Source organism: Notothenia rossii (genome assembly GCF_949606895.1).
Source record: "Notothenia rossii genome assembly, chromosome: 3".
Lineage (NCBI taxonomy): Eukaryota > Metazoa > Chordata > Actinopteri > Perciformes > Nototheniidae > Notothenia > Notothenia rossii.
The window spans coordinates 12134302-12156186 of record NC_136901.1 but is presented as its reverse complement, the minus strand read 5'-3'; the positions used below and the strand labels follow the sequence as shown (position 1 = coordinate 12156186).

The following is a 21885-nucleotide window of genomic DNA, read 5'->3' as shown; positions in this document are numbered from 1 at the left end:
CGCATCTCCTCGACAGCTGTCTGCCCACCGCTGCGGTTCAGTCACAGATTCCAGTCGCGGATGCTGTAATTGGGGTGTAACCCAAAAAGAAAGAAAAAAAGCGCCTACGCCTTGGACCGAGCAGTGATGTGGGGTGACCTTTTTAAATCTGGGAAATAAACCTCAATTTCAAAAAACAAGTTGAAATCAGATTCCTCTGTCATTTATGTTAAAGTAGATACGCCTACATTACTCATCAGAAATGTTTCTCTCGATCATAAGGATGATTTCTCTCCTGTACTGACCTTTCTTCCTTCCTCTCTTTGTGTTTCAGCTCTGAACTACGAGAATGTGGTTGAGACCGGCTCAGAGACGGAGGAGGAAGACAAGCTGCTGGTGTCCGAGGAAGACCCCCTGATCAACGGTACAGGCAGCCCGGCCAGCCTCACCAACCCGGAGAATTCCCCGCGGGCCGAGAGCCACGGCTTGCTCTCCAAAGAGGAGGAAGACGACGAGATGCGGGACAGCGGCGTCGAGCACATCTGGCCCGACAACGACATGCTGAGCGCCTCCGTCGACGGTACTGGTGAGTGTCCAGATGTTGCAGAGAGGGAATTCATCTCATTGGTGGAGAGGAACCTCAGTAGGAGGAGTTATACAAGAACATATTTCCAAACAATGGGTTGGATGAAGGGCAAACTGAGGATTTCTAACTATTTTTAATGTCGGTTTTGACTCAAAGAGTTGTGGATGTGCTCTTATCCAGTCAGATTGAGAACATATCTTACATTGTATTCATCTGCTATCTGAGAATCATGACTTGCATTCCTAGAAAGCAGAAAGCTGGATATTTTTGTTTTATTTGGTCCAGGAAATTGGATATTGTAATGATATTTTTTTACGTTGTATGGGGCGAATGTCATGTGAGGTTGAGATGTCAAAAAATTAAATAACCTAATAATTGCCTTTTAAAGATACAGAAAAACTTCCTTTTTCGATACAGATTCAGGTGAAGAAATGCATTAAGAAACTAGCTTTTGTTCTCTCTTCTACCAGATGTGTGGGTGCAGGTGAGCTGTCAATCACACCACCCCACTAAGCTGACTTTCTGATACTTTATAGCGAATGTTTGCACATCCTGCCACTCGTGGTGTCGCCTTACACCGTAAACCCCACCCATCTGGTGCCCGGGTAGACTAAAACAAACCCCACGGAGCGGTGTGCAAACACGGCTTGAGCCAGGTCTGAGCCCCCGAACGATGCTCCCTCAGCAGACACACACGATAAACCTTTTTCTTCGTGAGCGACGGAGACCATTTGGTTCACGCTTATAGAAAAGCCAAACAACTAAAAATATTTACAGTAATGTATAACCTCGCAAAAGGAAAAGAAAAGCAGCAGGAGTCTGCTTTTGATTCAATGTTGCAGATTCTACAGAAGGCATGTGAGGCTACTTTTACTCAGGGTTTATTGTATTTCAACCTCCAAATAAGACTGATGCAGTGTAGCCCCCCCCCCCCCCCCCCCACCCCCCGACTCACAAGCTGCTTAATCCCAGGCAGGTGATACCTTTTCCAAACTTGACTGACTTATCGTCTTTTGTGGAGCAGCTCAGATTGCAGGGGCCCCAGTCACGGATGCTTGAAAGATAAATACTTTTAATTAGGGGGCAGGGTATAATCATTAAAGGAAGCCAGACTGCTGCGAAAAGTCATTAACAATCTTAAATGAAATTTTTATTTTTATGATAGCCATTTACATGTATAATAAGAGTCAATGATTCTTGGAAGCATGTGACAGGAACAGAGTATGGCGAGAAGTCATGTAAGACAGCCAATTTAAATGAGCCGGGCTCCGCTATTCATTTCTGCTAATGAACTAGCTGTGCACGCTGCCGAAAAAAAAAAACCCAGGAACATTTCGGCAGTCTTACATTTTAATATGGGGGAAAATTGCACATTTATTAGGGATGAAAAAAAAAAAAGGGTATCAACGTTTGCCTCTCCTAAATAACAGTTCCTTAAGGGAGGGAGGAAGAAAAGACAGTTTGGTAAATAAATCAAGATAAAGGATAAACAAACTGTCGTTGCATACGGTAATTGTTTATTTGATAAAGACCCGCGGTGCCATAATGTCTGTAATTCAACTATGTTGCAATTCCCAGATAATATGCTTCTCGTGTGATAAAGTGTCTGACATATTTCAGAGAGCAAGTCAAGTTCATTAGAGCGTTTGGGAGTCTCTTTCCCAATCTTGCGGGTGCTGTGTTTCCCAGCCTGTTTTTTCTGCTTCCTCGGTGCCTAAGTGTCTACAGTGATACCTCAGCACATAACTTAGGCCTGAGATAAGTTAGCACCCCCCCCTCCTTCCTCCTCGGACTGATTTGGTCGTCACTCCCCTATCATTTTTTTTTTACGCAGGTCTTGTAAGCGATATTAATGTCTTCATGAGTAAAAGTGAGGACATATGTCGCCCCGGAAACAAAACAGACACTCTTTATTCCACGGGTTGTAAATTGTGTCTTTAGCAACACAGCTTAGAGGATTTGCTGAAATGTAGTAAAGAACATTAATCGCCGAGCGTCTTCTGATTTCAGGGCACAATCAGAGTCTTGTGTCTGTCCTTGACATTCCTTCATCCCACATTGAGGCTGGACGTGATGTGCTGGAAAGCATGACATCATTATCACTGACAGACAGTTTCAAATAAATCACCTGCGTTCTCCCTTTGCCCTTTTTAAAGTCTCTGTAGGGCGTCTTAACATAGCAGCAAGAAATCGAAAAAATAGATATATTATCTAAAAAGACCTTATGACGTTTCCCGCCAAATGTGTCCTTCTGCTTTCGGTAAAACAGTCCTTCTTGTTTTCATTGCACGTGTATCAAGTTTTGTGATTATTAATTTGCCATTTAAACACCTATCGCATCCCCACATTTGACAATAAGTGCAGTGTTTCAGATGCTTTCCTACCCTGCCAATAATTTAAAAAACACTATTATTTGGCTCTAAATTGCTGGAACGATAGTGTCAAAATATCAGAGATGCCATCGTCTTCCTCAAACCTGTTTTCATCAAAGCTTGTCTGTTTCTGAAGCTATTGTGTGCACACTGAGCAGGATCAGGATGAATCAAGGCTAAACGCACAAAGGCAGGACTTTAAAGCGCCTGCGGTGAGCGGCCATAAAAATAGGAATGTTTTCAAAATAAACAGCATCAGAGCCGCTATGAAAATAGGTGGAATACGTCTGGCCAAGGTATTCTGGACTCCTTCTGAGTAGGTTCTAAACCTCAACATTGCTCTTCTAGGAGGTGTGTACCTTACTGCCTCACGTCCTCTGTGATTTACCACTGACAAAACACACTTTTCCAGCATTTAGTGGACACTTTTCTTCCAAAATGCTTTCCACTACCCAAAATAGGTGCATATTTGTGGCAAAAATGACTCCAGGAGAAATCGAATCCCTCTTTTTTCCCTTATTTTTGACATTGGACTTGTCTTATAAAAAGTGTGCAGTGGCTTTTCTTACAGTAGAAAGACCCAGGAGCCTATAATGACACTTTTTCCCAGTTGACTGTAGCTTAAAGCTGGCATGGATTTCATGTATGTGTGCCAGAGGCCATAGAAGTGAGGTGTACGTGGTATTAGCCTACCTCCTACTGGAAGCAGCCGTCCTCCCTTTAGAACACAGATAACAAAAGTTGTCCAAGGTAAATAGGGGAGAGTGGAGGGCCAGTAAATCCCACTGGTCATCCCCTTGCGTCAGACCAAAAGTATGCAGCCAAATGTGATTACCCAGTGCAAACACGGTGCCTACGAGGACACACAGTGAGGGAGTTTTCACTGTTCAGGGTTTCAAACGTGCTGATATCTGGGTATATTTTTAATCTGTGGTGCAAAATCTGTTTTGTTTTGTCATACTTGAATTTATGTTGTTCGAAAACCCATTCATTTTCTCATACTTCGACTGCGGTTTGGAAGCTGTTTGGCAGACGTGCAATCAAAATGTAAAGTTAAAAAACCTTCGCAAGGGGAAAGTTAAACTAGGACATACCCCTGCAGAACAGTCTGTCATTATTCTGTGAAGCCATTGACAGGGGTATTTATCATTTCACCGCAAAAGCCACATCTTTAATTTCAAGAAGAGCCTTAGAAATCATTCCACGACTCCCCCATTGTCTTCAAGTAAAAATAAAGAAATGTTTTGGTTTCTGGCTTTTGTGTCACAGGATAACATTATTATAAACAATACACCCACTACCTTTCCTGTAATATCTCAGCCAGGTTTCTGTAACATGTGCGCTCATCCTGGGTTTAATAGCTCAGGGAGAGGCAGCAACATCAGATCCTGCTGTGGACTTTAAAAAAAAAAAAAAATCTTCACAATGCAACACTTGTAACATCCTTGCCTGAGCAGCAGAGCAAGAACAGATGTAAGGAGCACAATGCAGGTTTCTTGTCCTTTTTTTTTTTTTTTTACTCAAAGCCTGCGTTTTCCCGGAAGCACCTTGATTTAATTTTTACCGTCGAAGGCAGGAAGGAGGGACCGAGGACTTCTTAAGCTGATTGTCCGGTCGGTGTCCTCCTGTCGACCGTGGTGGGATGAATTTGCCAGAAGAGGGTTTGTTTACGAGCTTGTCAATCCACCGTTTATTTACTGTCACCTCACCTGTGCCAGGGCGACGTCTGCACTCCATTATCCTGATTGGCAGTAAGAACCTGTCCTGTTTAAACCAATGCTTCTGCACGGTTAGTTATTCACAGCCAGGCTTTCTGTTGAGTCCAAAATCTCAAAGTGAAAGTGCTCACATATACCGAGCAAGTATTGATTAGTTAATTTAAAAAGATGTAACCCCTAACCCTAAACCTAGATTCCCATTTTGGTGCCCATATTATTGACCCTCAGTCTAACATACTTCACCAGTTCATTCTTCCTCTCCACCCACCTGAGGTTTACCCTAACCAATGAGGTTATTTCTGCGCTTGAGAAATGTTTGTGCAACCAAAACTCTTAATTTGTGGTGAAGCGTTGTGTTCTTTTGAGTTGGTAGCGAGGCCTTAACTCTCTGCCAGGGGGTTGTGGCAAATCAAAAGAATGTGTGCTCTCACAATGCTCCCAACAAGCAGCTTTGGAGAGAAACATCCACCAAATGACATATGATGAAACGAGCGTGCTACTGCATGCGGAGGATTGCCGCGGCGACACAGCCAGGGAGTAATAAGCTCCGCCTGCGTGTTGGCTGGAGCTCTGTGATTGCTCAGGTGGATGTGCTCCGTGTTGTGTTTAATCGCTCTGTTTGGTGATTGAAGCTTTCTTCGCCTCCCCCACCGCTTGTCGTCATGTTAAAGGTAAATAAGTCACTGTCTGGCTCCGATGATAGCATTCATTAAGCATGCCGAACAAAGCCTCGGATGCACAGCGGTGCCTTCATTGCTTTCTCCATACCTTCTTCTTAAAGGCCTCATTGTCAGTGTGTGTTGGTACTCACCCCTCCTCTCCTCACACCCTCTTCTTCTCTCTGTTTTCTGTGCAGATGAAATAAAAGATGACTTTGACACCCTGGGGCCTGATGCCACTATGCAGGCTGTTGGAAACGGTACAGGTGAGAGAAATGAATATTTTTAAATGTATTTTATCTAGTTTGTGTGGCTGCACCACGATTTAAAACAGTCTGTCTCTATGTGTCTGGCTTAAAATAAAGCTGCAATATAATATTTAAATACTTTCACGTCATTGAAGGGTCGATCACTTTTTAGGGTTTTTCACACCCTCTACTTACTCGATCTGTTTTTAGCCTTCCTGCTGATCTAAGTGAGCGTGTGTCCCGGTGCCGTCTCCTGGTGGAACCGAACCCTACCTGCCATTTTTCATTAAGCCATCAAAGCTGATTGGCAGCCACACACCCCTCCCTTCCATGATATCATCCTGGCCACCCTGACAATTGGCCCGGGACGCTGTTATGGTAAACCAAAACGCACCCCACAGAACGCCACGCGGTTCTGCATCAAAACCCTCCCTTCAGCTTTAATTACGATAACTTTTCTGCACGTCGTGATGTTTTTTCCTTCTTTCTTTCTCCGTCTCTGTGCTCAAAGTCCGAGCACAGAGACTGTTTTCCATTTTCAATGCTTAAAGGAGTTTTGGAAACAATACTGTGGCACCGCTGTGGAAGCTCCCCACCACTAAATCACATGTGATTTCGTTTAAAGACATGAGCAGTTTGATCACGTCCCGGTGCCAAAGCGCACTTTGATCCAGGTGATTTCCTCCCTCACTGGAAGAAACCGTGGTTGCTTCTCCCGAAAGAAACGTTTTACAGTTCGACTTCTTGACTCAAAACAACCTTAAAATAACAGCTACGATTAGCAAAGCATTCTTCAGAAACCACAAAGAGCCATCTAATGAGAACGCCGCATATTATGCTATTGCAGTCATCAAAAGTGATCCATTGGCACCGATGACATTTCGCCACTTTTGACAACCAAATATCCACTACCTTGGCCTTTCGCAAATTGGACCGCAAACTCATCACGGCATAACAAATGGCTCTTTACACCTCACCTTGGCTCTCTAGTCTAAAAGCTAATTAACATGAACTCTGATGAGACGTCACTCCCTTTTTGGTTCAATATCGCCGCACAGCCTCCACAATTTTCCTCAGGTTGTAAACAGCGAGAGTGTGTTTCTTGAAAGTCGGCCATCCCCTTGACTAATGAAGGCTGCTGATTTCTTTTAGCTCCGGTTTGTTTTTTCGGAGGCAGCTATCTCCACAATGCAGCTTAAGAGTTTCCCCGAAAGAGAAGGGACTGGGAAATAATTTGAGAAAACGCATTGTGTGGCCTCAGCACTTTGGCTGGCTTAAGATACATTCTGCTCAGCTATGGCAAAGCATCCCTCTCTTTTTTTTTCTGCACTGGTTTGTGGTTTGGCCCCGGTAATCTGTTCAACACAGAATCAACAAAAGCCACAGTCTCTTGATTGACCTTATATGTGAAAGTCGATACAAAGAAACGTGGCTCTGTTGCTGATTAAGCCAGGCCTGTGTATACTGTATACATGTCTGTGAGTGTGTTTCCTTTTTTATTTTTCAACTCTAAATCTGATTTTATGTCATGAGTAAATTGGGTCAGTGAAGTTCTTTTTACACGTCGCTCCTCAGCAGCTCATGGTAGCGCGTTTATCTCCGACTTTTGGCCGGATTAAGTTACAATTCTTATTTTAGCCGGCATGGCGTGACAAGCAAACCCCATAATTTAGATGTATTCTCCCCAAAGCACGGCTGTAATGTTTTAGGGTGGCTGTCCTCATCGCATTTCCACCAAGATGTTCCCAATATCCTCCTGTAAGACATTTCTCTGGGGAAGAAATGAATCCAATTTATTCCTCCCCCTCTCCCTCTCCCTCCATCAGGCCTCCTCCTTCACTGACTCTCTTCTTCTTCTTCTTCTTTTTCTCCTCCTCCCCTTCAGTCAAGAGCGTCAATTGCACTTCAGAGTTCGAGGACTTCTTCGCCAAGCGGAAGCTGGACGACGGCGACAGTCACGTGGTGAGCATCGCAGAGTACCTGCAGAGGGGCGACACGGCCATCATCTACCCAGAAGCCCCAGAGGAGCTGTCCCGCCTGGGCACGCCAGAGGCCACCGGTCCAGAGGAGAACGGTAAGAACCAGGGCCGTGGAGGTGGGGGGGGTCGAACCAAAGATAAGTCAGATAAAGAAAAGAGCAGATCAGGTGTGACTTACACAGAAATGCGTATTAGCTAACATTAGCCACCATAAGCTACCGTTCATACATTCCAAATTGGGATATTTAAAGTACATCTTATATTAATCAATTACATACAACTGATACTGTTATCCAAAGTGCAATTAACCAAAAAGAAACACATTTAAAAAAAGCCCATAAGTATGTTAGCCTTCAACAAACCAAACATTTTAGCATTAGCCTCATGCTTAAAAGCTATTAAAACATGCTAACGTACGAGATCAAAAAAGTTGTATCCCCTTAAAAGAAGCTAGGTTTATATCAAATATGGCCTCCTCTTGTAGCTTGACTGCTGCAGTAGGAGAACATGCTTGCTCAGCTAGCCCCCCCCCCCTCTCCCTTGTACCAGCAGAGGTTAAAAAAAAAAAAAAAAAAAGAGAAAGAAAGAAAGTAGTGTGGGCGAGCTCTTCACGCTGACACAACCGGGCAGCTGTTGGTCCCACAGATTCACCGGATGCCTCTGTGTTTACCTACAGTCTCGAGCAACAGCTGGGCAGGGGGCTTGAAATCAGATAGCGCACCTCAGAAGATCCCCGGGGTGGGGGGGGTGGGGAGAGGGAGTGGGATCTGGAGTGGGTTCATGAGTCATGCTGCAGACATGATAAGTGTCAGTGGGAATGGCATTAAAAAAAAGTGAGGGCTGTTTAGGAAGGGATGGGGAAGTATCTGTGTGTGCGTCCTTACAGTACCATGTGTTTGTAACTATGTCGACGAAAGTAGAAGTGTGTGAGTGTGAGAGTGTGTGAGGAGTCGGCAGGAGGTCGTAGTGCAGCGGATGCCAGCCTGACACTGCTGCTCTCATGTGGAGCAGATTGCACAGATAACTCCCATTCCTCTCTGGGCAGCCCGCCCGTTAGCTGCCATTGATTCGCTGACCTTTTGGCCCGCTTTCTCTTCCTCCTCCTCCTCCCCCTCCTCCCCCCACCCCCTCTATCCTCCCCGCTGTCTCCCGTGCAGACCTGCCACCTGGAACGCCAGATGCCTTCGCCCAACTGTTGACCTGCCCCTACTGCGACCGGGGCTACAAGCGCTTGACTTCGCTGAAGGAGCACATCAAGTATCGCCATGAGAAGAACGAGGAGAACTTCGCCTGCCCCCTGTGCAACTACACCTTCGCCTACCGCACCCAGCTGGAGCGGCACATGGCCACACACAAGCCCGAACGCGATCAGGTTAGGGCATCTTCGTTTTTGAGTCACTTTTTAGTGTCCATCCTCCTCCTCTCGCTGTCCCTCATTTACTCAAGTACTTGCAAATATAGGTGCTTGAATTGTCATGTTATGGTACTTTACACTTGAGTTCTACTACATTTTATGGGCCAATATTGTACTCTTTACTCCACTACATTAATTTCACATATTTAGTTACTTTGTAGACGTAGGTTATTAGTAGAAAGCAATAATATTACGTTTAAATAACACTAAATATTAGAATTAAACTTAATATTATTGCTTTCTACTAACCTAATACAGTTATGTGAAATCTGTTGGGATAATACATTAAATATAAATTGACACACATTAAATTATATTATTATAGGCTAAGCTACCCAGTAGTTTGATCAAATACATTGAAATAAATCCACCTTTACAAGGTTACACCGTGAAGTGTTTAACTCTTAATAAAATCATATTTATAATATCTGGCGCCTAAAATGTTGCCATTTTGCATAACTCATACTTTTACTTTTAATGGTAATACTTTGACTTGAGTACATTTCTGAATGCAGGACTAACTTGTGACTGAGTATTTGTACACTGCAGTAGTGCTACTTTTACTCGAGTACATAAGCCGAGTACTTCGTCCACCTCTGCTAATGCGCTCTGATTCCTCGGAGAAGAGAGATCATTTTTCTGATTGGCAATCATTATTAATTTTTCATGGCATTTTGAAGATGCAGATCCTTTAATGGTAATAACTTTAATTGAGGCTCTAAATGGTTTTTTGATGGCCCTCCCTGATATAATTTTCCAGTCTCGTGTTCACGATCGAATGATTGTGCGAATTTCCAATTTGGAGAATTTTTATCAGCTCCTTAACTTCACTTCACTCCTGGCCTTTAATGTTCTTCTGGTGCAGGCCCGCAGTCGGAGTGTTCCATCAAACCCCACCCCTCCACCCACTTCTAATTTCATGCACTGCATAAACATCTGTGTATACTTGAATTTTCTCGAGCGATTTATATCCTATATGTCTGAAATATAATGTGAATCTGCTGGCAGTTAGCATGAATCACCTTAAAGTCCTGTGAGGTGAAAACACATCCAGCAGTCACGGCTGTTTAACCCGCTGTCAGCCGCCGGTTGAGGATGTGGGGCGAGATAGATTGTGGCAAAAAAAGAAATTGCACGCTTACAGAGTTTTCGCACATTTGTGGATAATTATAACTTCTCAGCGAACAAAAATTGAGCAGTAAATTTCAAAGGAGATGGAGTCTGTTCCTTGTGCTCTGGAGGATGTTTTTAAGTGAGGAATTTGTTTTAAAAATGCGACAAAAATAAGACGTCAAGTTAATCTCTGAAATGTAATGGATCTACTTTTTTAGAAAGACACTGAAATATATGGTGAAGGAAGAAGTACTCAGATCCGTTACCACTAAGTCATGCTTTTAAAACCAAAATAACATATACTATAATGTTCTATTATAATTAAAAAGGCCTTCAAATGTTCACCAGATCAATGTTAAAATATAAAAAAGGTGAGGTTACTTTGAATTACTGTCATTTTGAATTTTTTTGAATATTTTGTGGACATTTTTTTAGTAACTAAAGCTGGAAAATAAAAGTAGGGGAGTGCAATATGTGCCTCAAATATAAGTATAAAAATGGCATTAGGTTAAAAAACGTTAGTAAAAGTTACATTCCACCCCTAAATGTCACCTTTAAAAAGCCATAGTAATGCTTACATTCAGAGCCCTAATAGCAAAATAGGTTTAAAAAAAGTAAGAATAAATAAAATATCACTTCTTTATCTACCTCTCATGAACTCCCCCCACTCTAAAGGCCTGGTAATGAGCAGTACATGAACCACTGAGCCTCTCTCAGACGACTTCCTGTACGGTGACGCGGTGTTCCCTCGCAGGTCGCGGTGTTGTGCTCTGTGAAGCGAGGATGACAGGCTCAGGCTGGGGCAGATCTGATCAGATGTCAGCAGCCAGCACTTTCACCTGATCTACCAGCTGGGTGTAAACGTGAGCAGATGGGCCAGCCCGCTCTCTCAATCCTCGTATTACAATGCTGCTGCTGCTGCTCCCCTCCAGAGAGAGGGCCACGGCCAACACTGCTATTCAACAGCCACAAAGACGCTTATCTTGATTTGTAAATTAGCCGAGTTCTTTAGGTGGTAATCCTCGAGAAGGGATTGAGGTGATGTCTTATTCCTTTGGATTTTATTCTTTTCTTTTTTGGTAATTATAGATAAGCACCACTTTTCCCAGAAACCTAAATATTTCACCTCCTCTTGGTTTCATGTGAAAATGAACATTTGGTAATTAGGAGCTAACTCAGGAGGAGCGATCAGATTAACATACAGAATAATGTACTGATAGGTAAACATGTTCTCCGCTGTTCTCCCTCCTATGTTTACAAGCCTTAATACTCCTCCTCCTCCTCTTAACCAATTAGCTGAAATATGACTAATTAGAGGTTATACATATGCAAACATCCAGCCTGGTCCCCGCCGACAACAACCAGCAATGGTGGCGTTCACAGAGCATTTTGTCGGTGCCATTCACAATTAAGCCTTACAGAGCGATTGTATCTTATTAGCAGTGGTGGCGGGACTAAACTTTACCGGGCAGGGGTCCTCAGGGGGGGAAGTGAGAGGATGGTGGTGGTGGAGGTGGAGGTGGGGGGCGGGAGGCATCGAAGCAGCTGTTGCTGTTTGTTTATGCAACTCAGCAACATACGAGCGGTGGGGTCCCTCTCCGGCGCTTGGCGGGGCCCCCGACTCTCCCTGCTTGATCTTTGAAGGTTGGGGCTGTTTGAACAATTCCTCCCAGTCCTCCCAGTGTCCTGCGCGCCACCATCTGTCTCCCCAGGAATGTGGGGAGAGTCAGCACACACCCCGTGCATTTGTCAAGGCTGAACTGGGAGGAGGGAGTCGCTGTGTTTCTCCCCCCAGCGACTTCAGAGAATATGTGTCTTTTATTTATTTATTTACTAACCGTTTAGCGTCCTCTTGGAATTAATTGTTTGGCGGGTGACGAGCCAGGTTTACACCCAGCGTTCCTGTTGTCGCTCGGTATTACATTTAGATTCTTCTTTTCAGACATCAGACTCTTGTTTGAATTGCACATTTGATAGATTGCAACTGATGTTTACCTTTGAACAGAGAATCAAGGCCGGGCCTATGCGCTCTGTTCTGTATCCTAAGATTATTAAAGAGACATTCAAGGTCTTTAAAAACAACCTCAATGAGACATGATAAAGTGTTGTGAAGAGAACAAAGTGTGGACACAGGTATGCAGAGACGTCTCTGAATACCTTTCAGACTGATTAGGCCCAAATTAATGAAAAGTAGATCAGATCGGCTCTTCTAATGAAGGGGAAACGCTCTAAAAAGATTATTTTCATTTATTCTATTTTCTGGCCTGCCAATTTCTAAAGGCATGCTTCCTTTGGCTGAGTAGCCAGGAAATTAAAAGGTATGTGATTCTCTCTGTTATCACCGCCGCTGCCTGTAGTCGGAGGTGGGAGTAGAAAGCCAAGACGCTCCCGCTGGCAACAGGCTCCGTTTGGCTTGTTGCTTGTTGTCATGCCGACCGATTGTGATTATTTACTGAACTCTCACCCCCTGCGATGTTTGTGCATTTTCTTTTTTTTAAATCTCTCTGTCTCCCTTCTCTCACAGCACCAACTGCTCAACCAAGCGGCCGGGAATCGCAAGTTCAAATGCACCGAGTGCGGGAAGGCCTTCAAATACAAGCACCACCTGAAGGAGCACCTCCGCATCCACAGCGGTGAGCAACACCATCACATTCCTTTTGGTTTATTCTATATTAATGTGCTTTCAACAAATTCTTATTCAAATCATAAAATGGGATGTTGAGCTTAACCCAACCCAACATCAGTCCCTATAAAAATAAAAATAAAAGCTTCTAATTTCACATACTTTTTATATCAGCTTTCTAACAATATTATCTTTTGTGTTTCAGGTGAAAAACCGTACGAGTGCCCCAACTGCAAGAAGCGCTTCTCCCACTCCGGCTCCTACAGCTCCCACATCAGCAGCAAGAAGTGCATCGGCCTGATCGCCGTCAACGGAAGGATGCGCGGCAACATGAAGAGCGGCTCCTCCCCCACCTCCTCCTCCTCCTCACCCACCAACACCGCCATCACCCAGCTGCGGCAGAAGCTGGAGAACGGGAAGCCGCTGGGCCTCTCCGACCACAACAACCACCTGAGCATCAAGACGGAGCCGCTGGACTTCAACGACTACAAGATGATGATGGCGTCGCACGGATTCGGAGGCCCCGTGCCCTTCATGAACGGAAGCATGGGAGGGAACAGCCCACTCGGGGTCCACCACAACTCCACCGCACAGAGCCCCCTGCAGCACCTGGGGATGGCCGCGCTTGAGTCGCAGCTGCTGTGCTACCCGGGGAGTCTGGGTAACAACCTGAGCGAGGTGCAGAAGGTGCTCCAGATCGTGGACAACACTGTGTGCCGGCAGAAGATGGACTGCAAGCCCGAGGAGCTCTCCAGGCTCAAGGCCTACATGAAGGAGCTGGGGTCCCAGGTGGAGGAGCACAAGCTGGCCCTGACGTCCTCGGGGGCTCAGGCCGGTCTTCCACTCGTCAACCACAACGGCGCCACCAAAAGCATCATCGACTACACGTTAGAGAAGGTGAACGAAGCCAAAGCCTGCCTCCAGAGCTTGACCAATGACTCAAAGAGACAAATCAGCGACATCAAGCGGGAGAAATCCAACCACATGTTCGATGTCGGTGTGGAGGAGAAGGTGCAGGAGAACATCATATTCACACCCTTCTCTTGCCAATACTGCAAAGAGTCCTTCCAAGGGCCAATCCCTCTGCATCAGCACGAACGCTACATGTGCAAAATGAACGAGGAGATCAGTGCCGTGCTGCAGCCCACCGAGAATCTGATGGCTAAAAAGCCAGTGATGTACATGGAGAATAACAGCCACTTGTCCTCCTCCATGATGCCTGAGAAGGGACTGGCTGTGCAGCTGAACCCCTACAGGGACCACATGTCTGTGCTGAAGGCTTACTTCGCCATGAACATGGAGCCAAACGCCGAGGAGCTGCACAAGATCTCCATGGCGGTCGGCCTTCCTCAGGAATTCGTCAAGGAGTGGTTCGAGCAGCGGAAGATGTACCAGTACGGCACTACCAGAACCCCCCCACTAGAGCACAGGCACAACATGGATATGGTCGGATCCTATAACCACAACACTCCACCAAAAGACTCTATGGCAGCTAGGTCACCTGTGTCTCTAATGAAAGACCGCATCACCTCCCCCTCCATCGCCGAGCTCCACAACAACGTGAACAACTGTGACAACACGCTGAGACATTTGAAAAACCACCAGTTCGGCGCCAAACCCGAGAAGTTGGAACTCTCCCGCAGCAACACCCCCTCCCCGCTCAACCTGTCCTCCACATCTTCCAAAAACTCCCACAGCAGCTCTTACACTCCCAACAGCTTGACTTCGGAGGACCTGCAGGCCGAGCCGCTGGACCTGTCCGTGCCCAGACTCATGAAGGAGCACAAGCACGCACTGGCGGTCAGGAGCAGAGCTAAAGTCAACAGCATCAACATGGAGCATAACAGCATGCCCTCTCCACGACAGCACTTCGAAGAGCCTTTGAACTTGGCCTATCTCAAGAAGGAATTCTCCGGCTCTATGAACAACGGGAGCCTTGAAAAAAGCACTAGCCCCATCTTCGGCATGAACCCGTTCGCTGGCAAACAGCTGTACACGTCACTTCCACCTCAGAGCGCTTTCCCACCTGCCACATTCATGCCCCCCATGCAGGCCAGCATGCCGGGTCTGAGGCACTACCCGGGCATGGATCAAATGGGCTTCCTACCACACATGGCCTACACTTATGCAGCAGGGGCAGCTACCTTTGCCGAGATGCAGCAGAGGAGAAAGTACCAGCGGAAACCAGGTTTCCAGGTAAATAAGCCACCTGTGGTTTTGTGAAAAAGCCCCCCAAGGCTCACTCAGATTCCCGAAAATGATCCGAACTCATTTTCTGCACTAATTAAAAAGAGAGAGAAACGCTCACCTGAGGTAGATTGAACAGCTGTGACACGACCTCGAGGTGGGAAAAAATAAGTGAAATGCAGTTAGTGGTGTCATGGAGGAAGTGGGGCATTTAAAAAGTGTAGATGTTTACAAAGCAGAGGAGAAATATGGAGGGAAATCAGTGAAATAACAGCTTAAACTGCTTTTTTGTACTAAAGTTAATACATATTTTCAGTCATATAATAAATTAAAAAAGACACATCTTTGCCGGTTCCAGCTTTTGCTATTTGATTTACTTTCTGATTTATAACTAAACTTTATCTACTGAATAATTAAACAAATATTAGTTGTCCTATATGTCTAAATATAGGATATATTAATTTAACGTGTAACGAAACTTCCTGAATTCGTATTTGTACATTTTTGTGTTTTAATAAATATCCTCAAAAAGCTCCTAGTTACGCGTAAAGAAAATCTCATTTGCACAAAGTATCTAACAGCATCAGGTTCAAATTAAAAACAGGAAAGATCTCTAATTATTACGGCTCTCAGCTGAGTGGAATACATTAATGCTCCAGTCCTCTCGCAGCGCTGGCCTGAACTCAGATATTTAGTTATTAAATATGGGTGAAAGGCCTTTGTAAAAATGACAAAGGTGAGCCCCGGAGCCGTGCACTTCTCTCAAATTTCCCGTCGCAACTTTGCTGCATTTTAAAGAGAGCCTCAGCCAAAATGAGCTCCTACATGTGGATTAATAATGCACCGTCTCCATGTTCATTACCACTGAATGCTGAGGGCTGTTTAACATAGAGGGAACCATTTTGATGAAAGAAAAAAAAAGTATTAATAATGTTTCCTATTCTAAGTTATTAAATTAGATTTTAAAAATACAGCTACAGGCGTTTAGTTCAAATTGATTGCAGAGTGATAGTGGTCCCTTCTTAAAACACAGCGCTGTCCTCACATTATAACTGAGGAAGGCTTTATACTGGCCATTAAGGTGCGCCTTCTGATTCCCATCATTATATGAGCGTGCAATTTCAAGAAAAGCCTTCTCTAATGTTGTAATATTGTTCGCCATCAATTCACATTTAAGACTAATCTTCATCATAAAAGAGAATTTTAAAGGAATCTGCAGAATTAACACCGCGGCACAAAATGAGACCACACTGAATACACCATTATAGGCTGTTTCATAATGGGTAGCGTGTCAGTTATAGATGGCTGATATTACTCGGCCCGCTGAAAGTTTTATAAGAAATCAACGCTGCTATTCGCTGCTAATTAAAAATGTATGAGAACATGAAACATAGTGTGGTTGTTTGGATCACTTTGCTGCTTTATCTAGTGACAAAGAGCCACTTTCTGTGACATTAAGAAGCTTTTATTTAGATGAAGACAACATTAGAAGTGCATTATTATACCTAAAGTACTTTTTGAATTGTAAGTATGTTTTTGGTGTTCACACATACATGTCGAGCAATTAGGAGATGAACACGGATATATTCTTGTTCAGTTCAGCTAGAAATTACGTTAGAAATTAGAAGAAAAAAAAACGAAAGTATAGAAATGTCATTGCTAAATTCATTTTTTTTAAATATTTTTAACAAGCTGACCACATATGAACTTTCTGCGTTCGAAGTATTTCCAGACATTAAAAAAAAAATATGTAAAAAAAACATACCTTAAAACTGAAGTCAGGGGAATGTTAAAGCCACTGCCCAAAAAGCAAAGAAAAAAAGCAAAAAGAAAAGTCATAATAACAGTATGCTTACCACAGTAACCATAGTAACCATCTAACTTCCTACATAGACTGCGACCCTTTATTAGGCACAGCATTAATTGTATGTCCTTTGTCTCTTCTGTCTCCTCTCCTCTTTAAGGGGGACCTGCTCGACGGTACTCAAGATTACATGTCAGGGCTGGACGACATGACAGACCCCGACTCCTGTCTGTCGCGGAAGAAGATTAAGAAGACCGAAAGTGGTATGTACGCGTGTGACTTGTGCGACAAAACATTCCAGAAGAGCAGTTCCCTTCTAAGACACAAATATGAACACACAGGTATATACTGTTCTAGACCCTTATTTTAAACCCCATTTCTTTTTTTATGTTTCAACTGTTTGTGTTTTCCAAACCCTCTCACTATGACAATATTTATTTTTGTTACCCCCCCCTCTTCCTCCTTCTTTCCTTCCTCTGTTTGACCCTTCAGTTGTATATGTAAACCAACACCTAACGTGCTTCTTCGTCGACAGGAATGCAAATGAATGTTTGAAGCTTTGTGTGTTCTTAATTATAAAGAAAATGTATAATAATTAATGCAGGTAGTCAGCCATCTTCTCAAGACATTGTCCTCTTTATTTTCCAATCATATCCCGCTGTATTCACCATTTTGATATCTTAAAAGACCCACATCAATTCACCTAGATATATAAAGAAACGATCGGGCCCATTATTGGGCGATAGATCACATCAGTGGAGTGCTCAGAAGCTTCAGAGCGCTGATAACAAGTCTTTCATTATAGTTATTATACAGAGATCCTCTTTCACTAGGTTGCATCATTTATTTCATCCGCTATCTTTAGTCGGTGCTTTATGCAGCCTTCATGTTATCAGCTCGGACATAAAAGGGAGGGAGGGCGCCGAACTCTTTAAAAAAGAAAAAAAAAAAACCGGGAGTGTTATCTCGCTCCCAACGCCGCGCTTTCATTTTGTTTTTAACAATATTAGGAGACTCAGAAGTGCAGTAAGAATGGCCAGATGTGCACTCTGAAAGCCTGTTGGAGTATACGAGGGGGGGGGGGGGGCAGCAGTCAATGAGAACAGGGAGACAAAATTAGGAAGGTTATTTGGAGTAGCTTACAGGTACTGTAGGATGAAACTCTAAGTGTAACAGCGGCCACATTCGGAGACATTCATTCAGCCAGCCGGACGTGTCATAAGACGATGTCCCCCTGCCCTGTGGCTAGCTACATGTCTGCCTTGGCATGCAAAACGTCCCGTCACCTTGTAGCCAGGCGAGTTCCAAAACCTAAAGCGGGGCAAGGCGTCTCCATGAACTGGAATCGTGTTAGGAGATAAGCAGGGTAACCCCCCCCCCCAGCTCAGATTTGTTTACTCCTTTGTCTCAGGGCGCTAAAATAAGTAGTTGTGGTCGAATTTCTCCATGCTTTAACCGCAGGAGGGGAATTTCCATAATGTAGGCCCGTGAATGCGAGCGCACTTTCTCATCAATATGAATTAAACAAATAGTATCGCTCCGTGACGTCATGTTTAACTCCATGCCATCCTCTTTTGCTTTTCCTCTGACTTGTGTGTGTGTGATTTTGTTGGACGAGCGAAAGCAGGCCGACTCACGTTCCCGCTCTGTTTTGTGTCTCCGCAGGAAAGAGGCCGCACCAGTGTCAGATCTGCAAGAAAGCTTTCAAACACAAACACCATCTCATCGAGCACTCCCGCCTGCACTCGGGGGAGAAGCCGTACCAGTGCGACAAGTGCGGGAAGAGGTTCTCCCACTCGGGCTCCTACTCGCAGCACATGAACCACCGCTACTCCTACTGCAAGCGGGAGGCGGAGGAGCGGGAGGCGGCGGAGAGGGAGGCCCGGGAGAAGGGCCACATGGAGCCCACGGAGCTGCTCATGAGCCGGGCGTACCTCCAGGGCATGACGCCTCAGGGTTACCCGGAGATGGCGGAGCGCGAGGCCATACTGAGGCACGACGCGGTGAACGGAGGGATCAGAGAAGGACGGAAGGAAGTGGAAGGAACGTATGCGAAGATCGGACGTAGGGACGAGTTTGAGGAGGAGGAGGAGGAGAGCAAGAGCATGGACACGGACCCGGACACGTTGAGGGACGAGGAGGAGAACGGAGAGCACTCGATGGATGATAGCTCGCTGGACGGCAAAACGGAAACCAAATCGGATCACGAGGACACGATGGAGGACGGCATGTAATCGGAGTCTCAAAAAGCTTCCCATCTTAAAGAGTTTTAAGTTCAGTATTCTTACCTGCTCGGTTTAAAAACGCCGTGTTTTAAGCCGTACGTGCACGTGCCTGAAGCTTCCGGGAAGCTTTCTTTGACAGACTCCTCGGGGGGGAAAGATGTCTGCCGAACTAGACATGGACTCAAAAGTCGATCTGAAGGAGGCGTTGAGGGAAGGGAGGCATGGGTTTGTGAAATAAGCTGCATTATGCAAACCGAACAATGAATAAATGAATACATTTCAAAAAATGTACAGTACTAAGGCCTAAAAATATGTGTGGTGCTAACCTCCTCAAATAAACCCCTGTGTTCCATAGTATTTATAGCACAACTAGTGACTTGTACAAATTGCACTCCGCTTCTATAATCATGAACAAAAATAATAAAAAGTATTGCCTATGTATATATTTATACAGTGTTGGAAAAAGAGCAGTAGTGTCTGCACTACAGTCCTTCGATATGACCTTTGTTTTCACCTACCTACCTACCTACCTACCTACGGTGTTGTCTTTAGTTTGCCATGTTTCCCGGCCACAAACGTCTCCAGCCACACTATTTTAGGCCTCTCCAATCAAATGAAGGAATTGAAACAAAACGGAGCTTAGAGGATTTTTTTAAAAGAGGATGAAGTTTTAAAGAGACCTTCGTTTTAAGGGAAAATACAGTTTACGGACAGATGGTATGGGGGGAAAAAATGAAGGACGAAGCCTTTGTAAGGTGTTTTTGATAAGAAAAAAGAAGCCTTATATGCAAACCTTTTAACCTGTGTGTTTTCTGCAAGTGCCACCCTCGTATTGTGTAAAAGGAAGGTTAATTTTCTTCACCAGCTTCAGTATTATGAAATGGTTCACCGTTGTTCTTTGAAGCATCCGTGTCAGTATTAAGACTTATAGGCAGCAGTTCCTTAGTTTACATTATGTTGTGCAATGTTTTTTTTTCTTTAACTTTGTCAGTATTACACCAAACCATTTTTTTTTTTTAAACAACGAATTGCATTCATTTTATTTGTAGGTTGAAAAAAAAAACATTATTTATGTGGCCCATTTTATATTTCCTAATTTTATTTATTTCATACTGTTGTGTACAGTCCTATAGTTCTTCAATATATAGATATATTTTAGTAAAAAGGAACATGGTGTCGATCATAGGGGCAAATTTTACGTAAAGAGAGCATTTATTGTGTTTTGAAACATTGTGAAATGCGAAGTTTAATCTTATTTTATTTTATTTCCTTTTTATTTTCCAGTTACTGGAAAATTCCAAATTTGGGAACTTTTATACAATTGTGAAAACACTGTATTTTCGACTGAAAAATTCCACTTTCTTCATCTTTGTTTCTTTTTTTAAGCTAAAAAAAATGAAGAGGGACTGTTAAATACTATGTATGATATCATGACTGAAGAAGAATCTTTCCTGAAATGTCTTTGTAAAAGTATTATTGAATTCTTAATTTGTAATTTCTCTTGAAAATGACCCTGCTCGAATAAAAGTAGCCAAATTACAGAGTACCAAACCTCAGAGCTTCATGTTTATTCACAGAGAACCATCAGCGGCTCCATCACTTCACATTCTCCAGAAGCAAATCTCTGCCTCCTCACATCCACTTTGTGCAGACTCATTATTATGTTAACTACATACAGTTTCAATTCCCATTTTCAAACAGATCAAAGTGAATCGACCTGGTTATGCCTCATTTAGGTAAAACCAAACATATTCCTCACGTTTCCACCTGTATTTGTTCTACACTCACTCTCACCACGATGAATAACAATTACTGAACGAATAAGGCTTGAAATATTCTATATATGTATTAATGTCAACCATTAAAATCAAGGCTTGAAATATTCTATATATGTATTAATGTCAACCATTAAAATCCCACATACTGACTTCAGCACCAAATGTGTGTTAGTCCTCCACAGAAAATAGTCCCTAACCAGCAACATGTTTTACTGTAAATGTTCATTTTGCTAAAAAGCCTGTTTTCAAAAATGAATCTTTATCAGATGTATGCTTATATAAATGTTATGGGATTAATTTGCAATAAGAAGCATATAGAAAATAAGTGTTTTGAAGAGTTTCGGCCTTAACATATTATAATATATGACAAATTACAGGACAGTATAGAATAGTCTCATAATGCTGTTTTAATTCCACGATACAAATATTTTAAACACTTTTAATTTCTTTGAGGTGTTATATTGAGAATTAGTGCTAAAAGTTATTAAAAGAAGAAGAATAAAAGCATTTTATTAAGCAAAAATGTCAAATAGTAGGTTTGTTTTATTAATTGTTTCTGCTAAATCAAACAAACCGAGACATGTCAACACCTCACCTTGGATTTTTCACAATATTCTGCCATTTTAAAGACGTATTAAAAAAATGTTTAATACCAGAGTTATTCAGATGTATAAATAATAAAAAATAAATGCTAGCTGCACTCACAAGCAGTTTCAACGTTTTTGAGCCTTCCTCAGTGAAAACACAGGATCTAATCACGGCTCCAGCCATGAACCAAACTTCTCCTTTTCCAAATCTCATTCTGAACTTCCTGCGGCTGACAGGTGGAGTCCGGCAGCCGGAGGACTCCTCTCCACCCCAGGAGCCGCTCGCCTCCATTAGCCCCGCTCGCTGCGTTATGCAGATTGGAAGCAACATCAAAAGGCCGAGATGAAAGCGCTAAAGGTTGAGCGATGGCAAACATCAGAACGCGCTTTGCATATTTGCGATTTTCATATCGATCGGCGTGCCATCGGATCATTCGCAGACCATCTCGCAGATAAAAGAGCCGGTCTTAAATGATTAGCTGATGAATTTGATAATGTGCTGTGAAGCGCCGGGACAATTACACATGCGGGGAAAATGAGCACACGCGTCAAGACGAGCAATCCTCTCGAGAATATCTCCACCGTAACGAGAGGAATTCTAACCTGTCTTTGC

General features: G+C 43.6%; 1 protein-coding gene across 2 annotated transcripts; it reads left to right on the top strand.

Moving 5' to 3' along the window:
- Positions 1-313: 313 nt before the first annotated feature.
- Positions 314-20458, top strand: zeb2b (zinc finger E-box binding homeobox 2b). Of its 2 annotated transcripts, none has more exons than XM_079669343.1 (8): positions 314-565; positions 5512-5580; positions 7448-7636; positions 8699-8913; positions 12593-12701; positions 12897-14887; positions 16843-16945; positions 18348-20458. In XM_079669343.1, exons 1-8 carry the CDS (start codon positions 496-498, stop codon positions 18914-18916), a joined length of 3315 nt encoding a protein of 1104 aa, XP_079525469.1. In that variant the 5' UTR covers positions 314-495; the 3' UTR covers positions 18917-20458. The 2 variants fall into 2 exon arrangements, with proteins under 2 accessions (XP_079525469.1, XP_079525468.1); XM_079669342.1 differs by having other exon boundaries at positions 16843-17023.
- The last annotated feature ends 1427 nt before the right edge of the window (positions 20459-21885 follow it).

Bases quoted from the DNA above. Each gene is read 5' to 3' on its own strand.
- zeb2b (XM_079669342.1), top strand. From the start codon at position 496: ATGCGGGACAGCGGCGTCGAGCACATCTGGCCCGACAACGACATGCTG. The intron at 566-5,511 runs GTGAGTGTCCAG...TTTTCTGTGCAG, and splicing joins CGCCTCCGTCGACGGTACTG to ATGAAATAAAAGATGACTTT. The intron at 12,702-12,896 runs GTGAGCAACACC...TTTGTGTTTCAG, and splicing joins GCACCTCCGCATCCACAGCG to GTGAAAAACCGTACGAGTGC.